Below are 13,702 nucleotides of genomic sequence, written 5' to 3'. Positions count from 1 at the left end.
TGAGAAGAGGCCAGCGTTCGCAGGAATAGGTTCACGGTTCGATCGCTAGAGATAAGATAAAAACAGTAGTTTTTCTCGAGTCCGGTCAGAGTCTTTCGCCTTTTCACAGTTCACAGTGAATTTCAAGCTCAAAGTCTATAAAAAAGATAATAACAAGTTCACAGTGCTTCGAGTCCGGCCTTTTCGAGTCCTCAACACTCAATTATAGGCGCTGCTGTTTCTCTCTCTCGCCTCGCACTCCGCTCTTCGTTTCGTCTTCGGGATTTTCGTAGGTTGACTCGGGTGTCAAAAAATAATTATAAAAAAATTCATAAAATATTTTGACGTTGCGTGTTTATGTTTAGGATTTTTTGTTAATAGTAGGACAAAATAATAAAAATCCTTTGGTACATTGAGATGAAAGAAGCTTCAAGCTCAAAATCTCTATGATAAAGATAATAACAAGCAAGGTTTTGCGAACACGGTTTTGTTGATTGTGTGTTCGTTTGCTTTGCGGTGTGTGCTTTATTAATTTTGCCGATCGCGGTGTGAAGAAGCGGCATTTTGTTCGCAAGATGACGGTGATTAATCCATCGTAAAATCCTATCAATCGTGGCGCCGCTGATCCGTGTAAACCAAACACATGTTCCACGCTTTCGGTTTCGCTTTCATTTTCGGTCGTTCCAAAATTGGGCCGCGGTGCTTGCGGCGTGTGTGCGTTCCGTGTGTTCCGTTTGCTTTATTTTGTGGTCCGCGTTCGAATGGAGATTGTCGCAAAATAAGAATAAATTATGGGATTATTTCCCGACCCACCACTAACGCCGAAGTTAAAGAAACGTTTGTTTGGCGGAAGTTCTCCCCGCAAGAGTGTTCCCAGTGAAAGTGGCGCCGGCGGCGGAAGTAGCGGGGCCAGTGGCAGCGGTGGTCGCCGGAAGAACGATGACCGGCGCAACCAGAGTGACCGGTGCGCCGCGTCGGGCAGTCTGTCGAAGTCCTCGACTCCCCAGCAATTGTCCACCTCGTGGGAGTTTATCCGGTAAGTCGCTGTCCAAAGTTCACTTCACGCCTTTGCAGAACCATGTCCCCGTTTAGCGACTGATAGAAGGGCTTTCCAATAAAACTACCCCACAGGAACGGCATGGAGAAACGTTAATGCGGAACGTTAATAACAGCTCCCCCAAAAAGGTCGTTAAAATTTGTTTTATGACAAACCATCCGTTCTGCATTCATTTGAATGATAATCAAACGCATACAACTCACTTTACTCCTTGGTGTCATCATCATGGCGTAAGTTGCCGCAGTAGAGCCAAGCGGGGCCGTTTCACGCTCCTAGACTGGTCGGTGCCTCACGTGCACGGGTCGTGCGAACGTGCCATCGAAGCGGTTCGCTTGTTTATGGATTTGTTTTTTTCCATTTCATTTCGCCTTTCCCCAAACTATATTCCAATGAACTCGTTAAGCCCATCGGCTCTGGGCCCTTCGCGAGGCCCTAGTTGGCACGGAATTGATTTGACCGAGATTTATGCTATGCATATTTTCGGCCACACTCTCTCTCTCTGTGCGTGCGAAGTTTATATTTTGCTTTCCGCCGAATTATTTCGCTTCCTTCTTGGGCCCCGGCGGCGGCGGCGGCGCGTCGCCTCCTCCCGGGGTCGATTCTTGCTGTTTGCGGTGGTAATTTATGAGCTGGGCAATAAATTTTGATTATTTCCTTATTGTGCACGGAAGGCGACACGCTGCCCTGGTCGTCGTCAATTCGCCCGGTTGGGTCGAAAGTTCAACCTCGGCGGCAAGAAAGTTTGTTTCGCCAAAGTGCTTCAGCTCCTCTGCCGGGAATTGGTTAGCTCGGTACTGCGAGCACAGGTGACAAGGATATTACGGTGATATTACGCGGGCCCGGCGATAGGTGTTTCTTAGTGCCTAATCTAGCAATAATTTGTGTCATTGATTGATTAAATGCTGCTACGGTAGAGATCGGCACAGGGCGTCTACATTTGACCGATAAGAGCGGTGCGTTGTACTGTGGTTCTTGTAAAGTGATTGGTGTAACAACGATTCTGGTGGCAAGTTGATGGACCTCTGTAGTAGGAAAATTCTGTATTAGTGTAAAGACATGAGTTCTTCTGGAATGATTAAACATATAACATTCTTTATCAATGTGTAGCTATAGGTCATAAATATTGTTGAAATTTTATCTCCTTCTAATCCCAAATTTTATTGTTATCGAATTAGCAAAAATGCCCTGTTCTAACGTATCTAAAGTGTAATTAAGCCGGTATTTCTTGGTACAATCTATTATTGCTTCATCCAACGGAGTGGTCAAGTTACTCGTCGTAAGGTTGCTGTTTGGGGTGGTCATATTGATTATTTAGGAATTTGAGAAGTACGACACACACAAACATTGGTTGTCGACGAATAGTTAAAATTGCAACACAGTCCAGAATGGTTGAGCGACAGTACGTTAATTCTCTCTAACTAAGTCAGTATATCTTGACATTGTCTGTCAATTCGTCTCAACCGAAATCTGTGTGTGGCATCTGGTGGATGGGCGATTGAAGAGCATGGCCTTTACCAAGAACATCACTCAAAGTATCAAATGGCAAGCCGCTCGTTAGTTCGAAGAATTTTCAAATGCAAAGCCCGAGAAGTCAGTCCATCGGGTCTAAAGGCCAGTCGAGGCTATCTATCACTCGGAGCACGCCGACTAACCCAAGAACTCCAACGTTCGCGATCGAAAAACAAAAACAACAACCAACCATCGATGATGTCCTCGAAATGGTTTCATACGATGCTTAGCGAAGCAGTTATGCGAGCTAAACAAAAACAGTCCCATGATTTTGTAGCTGAGTGGAGCTACAGATCCGGTTTCAACGCAATTTCGCGGATGGGTGCCATCTCATCTGCATCGGGGTCCTCTACTGTTTGTTTCTACCTCGGAACCGGCTTATTATGTCCCTAGCTTAGGTGTTTTCTAACACCTTTTACAATAAAAAAATAATAATTCGCGTCACACACGTTGACTAAAGAACTAGGCTCACAGAACCCCGGGCCCCAAACGTCTTCCAAAATATTTATTTTGAGCAGTGGGCCATCCCTTTGCGTGGTTGCGCCACGCCAACGTTTCACATGGGAGACCCGCGGTCTCCAAAGTGAAGAAACCGGCCCCTGGCGCGCCCCGGGTTGCGTCGGCTTGCGGTTAGCGGCGGAGCGTAGCGCCTCACGTTTCAGCGGGTCGGCGCATCGCGGACGTCATGTGTCGCCGCGGAAAACGCAACGTGCTACCACGTGCCTTCGCGCAGGAGCGGTTGCTTCACCTTCGCCGAGGTGACGTTCATTTGAAAGCAAAACCGCAGATCAAACTGTTTTGCCACCGCGCATTGAATTACGCGATGGCGTACGAAAAATCTAGATCGCCGCCGCCACCATTTTGTGTGCTTCCCATATTCCCCCCACGGACCGAGGAGCTTCATTGGAGCACGGACCTTTATGGGCCGGAGCGAATTTTGTGTGACGAATGGGACGGGTTTCTTTGGCACGGGAAAGCGATGCGAGGTGACGATGCTAGGGAGCACATTCCGCGGTCCGCGGTGTCCGCCTGTGACCACTTTGTATTGGAAGTGGAACAAAATGCGTGCGTGAGGTTGACGCGCGATTGAAGCCGCCATACTATTTTTGTACTCGTTGGGAATGATATTTTATATTAATTTTATTATTACTTGGGGTTTGGAGAAACCGTTCGGTTGATAAATCTCAACTCTTTTATCAATTTTTGTTTCACCTTCGAGAGGGTACGGTTTCTGTTGAGTTTCTGAGGACAACGCTTACCAACAGCTTGCCATCCCCCGGGGGCAATGGCCGCATTACAAATCGCGGTTCCATTTCGCGACGACGTTTGGTTGTGTTTTTTTGAGGAAATTGCGCAAAAAAAACCGTAGCGCTGGTCTTAGACATCCGCGATGGTGTTTTGGAAAAGGAACCAAGTTCCCGGACCTTTCCGGTGCGCTCGTCAATGGCGCCGCAGCGGCCCGTTGTCACTCGGTGTCATTTTCTAAGACAGTTGCAAATGAGGTGTCCCGTTGAGTGTTCGCCGCCTTTGCGCTCGGTGTGCGTCGCGTCTGCCCGTTGTTTGGCGCCACGGCCATTTGGTGCTCCTGTCCGGATCTGTTGCTGTCTCCCTTATCGGGGGCCGCCGGCGCCCGGCGACGTGTTTCGATGTCTTCGACGTCGGTCGGTTGCTCATTGTCGGTGCTGCACCATTAGCGAAGGCGCTGGCTGGCGTCTCGCGCTGATTGTCCTAAAGCCGCGCGGCGAGGAAGATAAGACGCCGACGCCGGTGGTATTTGGCGCCCGTGGAATTTGCACCGAAATCGAACCCAAAAGCAGAGGTCCAATGCAGGAACCCGAACAAGGGGTACGCCTGGAAACCCTGTTTCTCAGTCCCTCCGCGGGGCGCCGGACTTCCGCCGGTTTCATTTCCTGTTTCTCGGCACCGGTGCACCGGTCTGGTTTGTCTGTGCTTTCGCGAATATTGGGTCTCGCTTCGATTGGCCTGTGACTGGAAGGAAAATGTGTCTCGAACGGCGGCGGCGGTTGTTGTTGCTGCACCGGGTTAATGTTCCGTCGGGCCGGGGTGGTTTGGCCGAAGAGCGAAGAAGACTAATGTTGTTGAGCGGTAATGAAAGCAAAATGTTCTGGTTTTGCGCATTCTTGACACGACGCCAGCGACGGGGCAGCTGCCTGGCTCGATAACAACGATACGATAGCCGCGGTATAAAACCGCCGGATACCGCCGGGTCCTGAAAGCTGTCCGAAATGGTGGCGCAAGGAATAATAATTGTTGTCGGAGGCCCCTCTCCTGTTTCAGGTGCAGGCGGGCCCAAACAAGGACGCTAATGCAAACAAAGATAGTGCAAAGAAGTTATGAATTCGCTGCAACGAAAAAAGGAGCATTCTGCGAATGTCGAGAAATAATTGAGTCCGACGATAAGCGGCCCTCCCTGGATCGGAGGGGGTCTCTTCTCGTGGCGAAGAAGTTGGCGAAATTGGCCAAGTTGAAGAGCTTAATTTTATTATCCACTTTCGAAGGAAGCGAGAGAAGAATCGCGCCCACCTTTTTCGATCGTCCACGAATTACGTCAATAAATATGCGCAGGGCTTTCGCGGGATAGATCAGCGCGCGGAGGGGTACGTGTGTGGTGTGTTGGTGGAATAAAAATTTAATCAGAAAGGAAATGGATGCGCGATGCGCGAGAGAGAGGAAACGGCAAACGGGTCAATGATTTCTGCCACAACAGCCCCCAAGTGGTGGTGCCCTTTGTGTGTGAGTCATGTCCGGTGTGTCCGGTGTGGTCCCTGCGGTCGTCGGACGAGCCCACGCAAGGTTGGCTTTTCTGGATATGTGATTCTCTCGTGGGCTCGGCGGACATGACCGATGGGTTTAAGCACCTCTAGCATCGCAAGGAAAGTGTCTTGATCTCCATAAATACGTAATGCTGTTAAGACTGCCAGCAACGCTAATTTTGATGGAATTAATTCTTCGTGACTTAACCGACCTTAGTTCAAATTTAATGTAAGAAGTTACTCTTAGAAATGTTGTAGATTTCGGTCCAGTGACTCATGACGCATTGTTTGTGTACATTTTACCGGCATATTTGACGGCAGAAGTGAAGCGCCCCGTTTAAACGCATCTGCTCCGTCTCTTTGTGAGCATCTGCTGCTGCTCGGTCTCTCTCTCCCTCCCATGCGCCTCGGCATCGTCCATTTCCCATTACCGTTATCTCTGGTGGCCAAAGGGTGGAAGGCCACGAGGCGGGCCGCGGGACCACCGCCGCGCGCACCGGCGGGTCGATGGCTCTCGGGGGGCAGTTTGTTGCTCTTGCCGTTCCGATTTTCACCTGTTCCATCCACCGACAGAGAGAGAGAGAGAATTGTCTCTCCCTGGATCACTCTGGAGAACGCTTGCTGCGTGCGCTTTGTTCCGTTTCGAATCCTTTCAAGGGCTCTCTCTCTCATTAGCTCTCTCCCTATCCCATTCGATTCACACTCCCTTTTCTCCCAAATTTCAGTTCTCTTCGGTGCTCTCTCTCTCAGTCGACGAAGGAGCATAAGTTCAATGTTTTGTTCGCCGCAAGTCCGCGATGGCCGCACGAGATCTTTGCGCGAGTCGTGTTTAGGCTTTCGGTGTATAAGGAACGCGCTAGTCCCGTCGCGTGCTCTACGTTCGCCCCGCTGTCGCTTTCGCTTTCGTCGTTTCGTCGCCGTGTGCGTGTCTCCCCGTGCGTGCGTGCGTGCACACGGGACACACACACAGACGCAGATCGTCGCCCGGCGTGCGCCGTGTGTGTGTTTTTAGTTGCGTTTGATGTCCTCCTCCTGCATTCGCAATCCTTTCACGTTCGCTTTCACGTGTCCTGAAGGATCGTGTGTCCCCGACTGTGACCGGTTCCCGATACCTTTGCCCCCTGGAAGATTATGATTGTGAGTGTTGTGTGTGCATTCTTCGTTGATATCCTTGTTCCGTTCGCCTGTTTAATGTTTGACTTTGCGTCGCCCTACTCGTGTGTGTGTGTGCGTGAGGGAAATGCGTTTACGACCGGGAGTAGAGCGATAGTGACCCCGATGGTTGGGAAGGATTTTCCACTGCCTCTAGCTGGTGTGTGATTGATCGGTGGAATTGAACGGGAGGGTCCGTCGCCAAGCAGTGCGGCCTTCGACCGTGCGTGTGTGTGTGCGTGCCACTGAAACGCTACCAAAAAACACGTAACACCATCGATTGTGACGTAGAGTGACGAAAAACAGTGACGGCAAAAACATCCTTTCCGCTCCAGAGAGCGATGTTTGCTGTGATGTGTTCGCGCAAAACAACACGGCCAACAATCAGGATACGGACAGCATGCATTACAGGACTTTGGTTCTTTTGCCACCAGACGTCGTCGTGTGGAACCGGAGAATGGAGTGAAAATCTTGATAAATGACAGCACGTTTTTCGTGGCTTTGTTAGAACGGCAGAAGGCACTAATCTATCCTGTGTGTGTGTGTGTGTGTGGAACAACCACTAAATGGTAGTGAACAAAGCAGTCCATGCTCTATGGTGGCTGGAGCTATGGTTCCCTCAAAGAGCAAACCAAAAGAAAACAAAACACCCCCGGAAACGCCGGGGACCCTTCTTTTTTAATGAAATGTTTTGTTACGTCTACCACCCAGCACACGGCCTACGCGCGTGTGTGTGTTTGTGTGGAAAAAGTGCAATTTATATTTGCTCGTTTCTCAACGGTCCTTTTTCGGTGGCGCCCGCATTTTCCACCAACCTGTGTCTCTCATTGTTTACTTACTGCACGACCTCCGTGTGTTTGTGTGTGGTGTTGGCTGTCAGTTTTGTTGTGGAGGGGCTTCGACGGACCGCCTGGCGCCTCTGCGTCCGATTTGTTGCGTGTCATCAGAATGTTTTGCGTCTCACGGGTTTTGTGGCGCTTCTTTTCGGTGCTTTACTCGAAGGACCCGTCAAAGAAGTAACCGTTTGACAGGTGGGAATCACGGGGGGCGCCAGTCAGCTGGCTGGGGGTTGCAGCAGTAGCAGCAGCAGCAGCGTGGCAAATGGTCTTTGCCACAAGATGCATGGCTTCGTGTGCCAATAAATTACCCACGGCCGGGGTTTCCTAAGCCGCTCAGTGTCAGGAAATGTCTCAAACAAGTTGTGTTCGAGGAAATTTGCTCACACAACACACAACGAGGAGGAACATCAGCAATTGTGGGCCATTTTTTAATTGCGGCAGCTTATCGTGGCATAGCGTGGCCTTGGGAAGTTCCTTTGGCCGGTTGTGATAAATAAAATTGTCCTTTGGTTTTCGGGTGCATTTCACACAAGCACCGCTCAAATGTCTATTTTCTTCTTCTCGAAAAAGATACAATTTGTCTGTGTACAATTCCTGTTTCATTCCTACTTCAAGACTGTGAGAGGGACTAGATTTAGCAGGTCTAAACTTCGAGAATTGGACTGTTAAACAGAATGCTCAAATTTGGCTTTTTGCCACATAACCTTCCTTTGACATCAGGCAAATGACTTCAGATCGAAAAACCCAAACAATTTAATTTGCAACTTATCTTTAAAGAGGTTAGACCATGTCGACTTTTGTGCCTGAAAATTATGTGCCTGTTGAAGAAAACTGCTACAGAATCGCATCAAATGCTTACCGAAGCTTGTTCTTGGAAGATCGTAGTGCTTTAAGCGGTTTAAGAAATCTAAAAATTGGTGATTTCGGCGTAGGAAGACTCCATAAAAGGACTTTCTGATGGTATTTGGATGCCAAAATGGTTCCTAATTTTTTCCCTCTAGTGATCACAGTTTACTCTGATCTTTTGCGGTTGTCCTGGCCTGTCAGTGTGCAGGGTTATGCAGGATTGCCATCATTTCCTATTGACACACGATAACGTGATATCGATTCGGTTCCCCTTGTATTATTGGCCATAGTGAATTTTCACAGACTGTGATAGCTGTCCCTTTGGTGCTGCTGACAGCCACTGCCATGCAGTTATGTTGCCGATGACTGATGAGTTGCCTCACTGTCTGTAATGTAACATACGAGCCGCCCGCTGACGGGTCAAGATCTCTTCGCGGTAGTCACTTATCGTCGGTGTATTGATGAGTGATAAGGATGTCGCGCGCGGCTACTGAATATGAATCATGCCCCGCCATCGCGCGTGCTGTGGCGCTTGATAAGCCCCACAAAGAGAGGGCCAGTAACCCGGGGGTGGCAAAGGTAATCATCGTGCGCGGTGCTGGGGACAAAACCAGTTCATGCCCTGCCTGCCTTGCTGGTGGTGGTGGGTGCACAGTGGTCGAGTCGTGTGTGGGCGTCATTCAACCCTTCCCGTGATGGAAATGAGAGCCGAGCCGCCGAAGCGAAGAAAGGTGACCGAACCTTGCAATTACGCGAGACGCGAGACGCGATGCGCTTGGCCCGCTGCTGCTTGACGCGGAATGAATCGAACGCCCATGCTTTTCCGGCTTTTCGCCATCGGCCGTGTGTGTGTGGCAGGAGTTCCAGTTTCCAGTTTCGGTCGGCACGGCACACCGCTCATCATCATCACCAGCCCTTTGCCACAGCCACAGCCGGGGCAGCCCGTATGTGGGTTTTAGAAAAATGGTTGGTGGTGGTGTGTCTTCTCGTCCTTCTCGTGTGCTGCCCCCGTTTCATTTCAACCAGCCCACCGCGAGCGTGCGATTCGATCACGTTGCTGCGGTTACGGGTGAACCAGCAGCATACAGCGTCGGCCAGGCCAGGCTCAGGCCGCTAGTGGCCCGCACCACCCCGCTGCCGTGTTGCGTTGAGTAATTTATGTTATTTTTGTGTGGCCTCCTCTCCCTTCGATATGGATGGAGGTTTTCGCGCTCCGGTCTCCTCTATCACTCGTGGAATAACAGTAAAAACCACTTGCCGCCCTTACATTTATGATACACGGCGCGGGCATCAAGGTTCGCGACTGGCTGGCTGGACCACTCGTGCCTCGACGGTGCCTTACGCTAGTGTTGCGGCTGTGGGCTTCTCGTCGAGTCGAGCGAACGATTTCCTGTTCGCCGAAGAACATTTGTTCGCACCTGCAAGAACAACGCCCAGCCCCACGCTCCGTGGCTCATTGGAGCGCGGGGGATCCGTGGGCTTCGACATCGTGTATAATTAAATTTCATGCTTTTGCGCTACAGTTTCGACACCATCCTCATAGCGGCATCACATCGGCACCCGGCACACACGTGGTGTGTAATCTGAAGCTCTGGGATCGGAAACACGTGGCTTGAGGCTTGAAGACATCCCAAATGGTGTGTCTAATTGCGCCAAGGGTCGTCCGTCCGGGAGGAACACCCTGTGTGACAGCAGATTAACGCTTCGAACGGGATCAAGGCGCCTCCCGGAGGGGGGGATTCGTGTACGGAATGTGCAATTAAAGCGCCGTGGCAGTGTCGATTATTGAGACAAATTAAATGGTCCCATTTTTGGGCGACGGTGGAACTCTCCTGATAGAATTGTGTCAGGTCTCACCGGGGTTCTCGCGTGTAATTCGGGTTTTCCAGTGGATCAGGATCACTTTTATTAGCGTCAGGATTCCACCTAGCGTTTACTGTAGAAGAGTATCCCACTGGCAATCCTTTTGGACCCCCTAGGATGATCTTAATAGTTAAGACCTGCTAGTCTAGTTTATTACGCACTCCTTCTGAGTGGGCCACCTCCAATCGGGGAGGGTCCGTTGGGAAATTCGGCTCACCCTCTCCGCGGTGTTAAATATAGGTTATTTGTTACGGAATGTTTCTCACCCGTTTCACAGTCCGGGCCGCACACATGCTGTGGTTTCAAGGCCAAAACGACAGAAACAAGCCTCTCCCACAGAGGCAAGGGTTGTAATATTTACAATCTCTCGGACACACTAGGAGCGAGTCCTCTGCGCCGGCTGCTGGCTGCTCTTACACACGTGACGACGTGCCTTCGAGGTGGCGATTTATTGAAGATTTTAACATTTTACGACCCGCGCCTGGTGGTCAATTGTGTGCCCGTCCGTGTGTTGCGGTTGCGCAAAAGCGGTATTTAGCGAATTTAGAGCTTCCGAAACGCTCTGGGGAGCAATCATTGGATGTCAGCCGTGGTCAGAAAGATGGAAATAAATTTGATTTTATACACGTCTTTTCGGCACGCGGCTGACGTGCCGATGGCGTGCGCTCTCTGGCATTCCGTGCGCGATTTGAGCCGTTTTATGACGTCGTTTTTCGAGACGACGGAGCTGCTGCGGCGACTTTCTAAGACTAACGCGCATCATAATGGCACGAGAGCGGCAAGCAGCACAGCATGTTCGATTTACGCTGCTATAAGTATATGGGGAACCGCGTCTCAGATCAGATCGCGTAGCTTGAGGAATTTGTTGCGCAAAAACTCCACGCGTGACCTCAGAGATTGAGGTGAGCTAAAAGTCACCGCGCGGGCATCATCATCTTTTTGCGCTCGTTTACAAGCTGAAGTCACATGTGTTCATCGTCTAATGAATTACTGGAGTTTTGGTGCAGGAAAGTGAAAGGGAGACGCGGTTTGGGTCGTCTCTCCTCATCGCCACGGATCTGGGACGTAAACAGTACGCTTCCCATTGACAGGTCTCTGTTAGGCACTCCAACAGCCAGTGAAGCTGTGAGCCTAGTAAGAACTGATTAAAATTAATCTCTCATAAGTACTGGTAAGGCCACAGCCGCCACAGTTTGCGACTCTGGATCGCGTCCGCTGGGGCACTGCGCAGCCCCCCTTATAGATGTCTTGGGTGGTTAATGGTGCATAATATACTGCGCCGTGGCCTGGCCGGTTTGAGAGTCGGAACTCCCACACGCGAAACCAACGGAGGCGCGCAACGGAGGAACCCCTTTCTGCGCGCTCTCGGAATCCGCACGGTCCGCAGCCGCCAGCCCGGTGTCCCGGCACTTCCAATGGCATAAATTTGTAGCGCGTTGGCTGACAATAAATAAAGAAATACGCGCGAGGCAGAGAAGATCACCCCCGAGGAGGAGATAGCGCTGCCCCTCTATGCTGCCTGCCTGCCTACAGACCGCCGACGAGGTGTGGATCTGCGTCGTCGGCAGTTTCCATAACATATTATTTAAATACATTTTCACTGTCCATGCGCTGAATCCCTCTGTGTGTGTGGTTTAGCGTGAAGGTTGCGCCGGCTGGGTTCTCGTCGAAGACCCGCCGCGTTTCTAGCGGGAGCTCCTCAGAAAGGGGTGTCTTCGTCGGGAAGGTCGCGCGCGCAGCACGACACGGTGGGAAAACGGGGGGCGCCGTGGGGCTGCCTCAGCATCGCGCAGACCACCGGCGGGCCGGAGAAGAGCATGACGTGGTGGTGGTGGCATAATAGTTCGTACGCGTTCTCCTCTCCAGACAGCGTGTCTGACGACGACGGTCCGATCCGAGGAAGTGCGCGTGTTGGCGTTGCCGCCGATCAGGTGGTGCGGAGAAGCAGGAGTTGGCGAGGATAGTTTACGGACTGCAAGATAAATAAGCGCTCGGTGGACTAGAACTCAGTGTCGCAAGCCGATCGCAGTTTATCTTATTAAAGCGTAACTTTATCTTCGCAGTGAATGAACGCCACGTTTCATCGTTACGCAAGTGCAGCTTATGGACTCCGGTGGAGGGATCTACGCAAGAATGTGGAGTGTAAATGGTACCTAAGCTTTAGGTGGTTCACCCGGTGTGAACTTCATCCGCAACTCGACACGGACACAGGTGGTGCGCTGCAGACGGATTTAAAGCTGAAGTTTTATGAACCACCCTCAGTGATAAGGAGAGAGCTTAAGTGAAGTGGTTACCGAAAGTACAAATGCACTCTCGAACACGGAGTTTGAGGCCTACAAATCGGTTGCAGTGCACAAAGTTGGGTGAGAACTCTCTTGGGCAGAGGGAAGAGAGAGCACATAAGGATTAAGTGATTTTTTATATCGAATCTTGGGTGTGTCACCGGTCGTTATTATGCACCGTGGTCTGGTATAGCAGTGTGTGTCTGTGCCACGGAACACGGAAGCTGAGTCAACATGTTGGGTGCACTGAAGCGTCGATGGAAGACGACGAAAAGGTTTGTAGCTGTATGTTGTTTGAGTCACAATTAATTCTCCAGGACACACACTACACGTGGGAATACAGTTTATGAACCTCAGATTTGTATTTAATGCACCGCGTCCCACGGTACGTGACACGTGGCTGACACCTCCTCTGATCGGCTGTCCGGGAAGCAACAGTCGAGACGGGGCACTCTAAGGCAGGAAACGATTTGGAATGCATCAGCAATCACCTTTTTTGTTCTTTTTCTTCGCCTACCGACCATTTGCCGGCATGGACCGATGACCATCATCACGAGAAAAAACACGCCACGTAACATCACGGCGCGGGCATAGGAAGGAAAAAGGACACCGAAAAGAGGTGGCCGCGTATTATGGAATGGGCGCTGCTATATTGGGTAACGTCCGGTTCTGGCCGGTTGGTGGTGGGCTTTCGGAGCCAAGAATGTCTGGCAAAGCCCCAGACCCCCCCAGACTATATTACGTCATGTTAGCCCGAACGAACGAATGGTGCGAGGTCGGGCAAAGGATAGACAGACCAAAGGTACTTTACCGGGTCGCTCTGTCAGGGTTCGACAAACTGCAGTTGCAATTCCCACCACCACCACGCACAACTACTACTACTATGTATTACCTCTACGCCCTCGACTGCTGGCCACGGCTGTTCTTATGTTTGTTTATGTGGTGCCTCCTCGGCTCAGCACCATTCGCCGGTCGTGTGTCGGGCCACATAAAAACCATGTGGCGCCGGCAAAGTTCCTGTAGAGGTGTAGCATTTTGAGAGTAGGTTAAGTGACGTGTTGAGCTGTCAAGCGGCATTGGCAGAAGAGTTAGTGGAGCCGATTTAGCAAAAGCGTCGGTCACATTCTTAAAGTTTGTTCCAAAAAATATTTAACTCCGTTTTTTGCACCGAAGATATGATTGGTGCAATTGGCGTATAAACCAATTAGGACGCCGCAGTTGCAACCGATTGTGTGCCATTTTTCACGTTGTTTCGCCATTTTTTTTGTGTGTGGAGCCCGCGACCAAGCCCAGACACCTCGACGACGATCCGGTGGCCGGCTGGGACGCAAAAAGTACGGATGACAGATGACGCGAACTGGGTCTTACTGGGCCGCGGCATGCCGTAATTGCCAAGAGTTT

At 50.8% G+C, this 13,702-nt stretch overlaps 1 protein-coding gene across 1 annotated transcript in view; it reads left to right on the top strand.

The window, feature by feature from the left end:
* The first annotated feature begins 770 nt into the window (after positions 1-770).
* LOC128266878 (uncharacterized) overlaps positions 771-13,702 on the top strand; it is a 39,041-nt gene continuing 26,109 nt past the window's right edge. Inside the window, exon 1 of the mRNA XM_053003668.1 lies at positions 771-1,015. Within this exon, the coding sequence (XP_052859628.1) occupies positions 771-1,015 (245 nt within the window). The remainder of the gene's footprint in view (positions 1,016-13,702) is intronic.

Source organism: Anopheles cruzii, chromosome 2, assembly GCF_943734635.1.
Source record: "Anopheles cruzii chromosome 2, idAnoCruzAS_RS32_06, whole genome shotgun sequence".
Classification (NCBI taxonomy): Eukaryota; Metazoa; Arthropoda; class Insecta; order Diptera; family Culicidae; genus Anopheles; species Anopheles cruzii.
The sequence above is the reverse complement of the archived record's forward strand: the minus strand, read 5'-3'. Positions and strand labels throughout refer to the sequence as shown.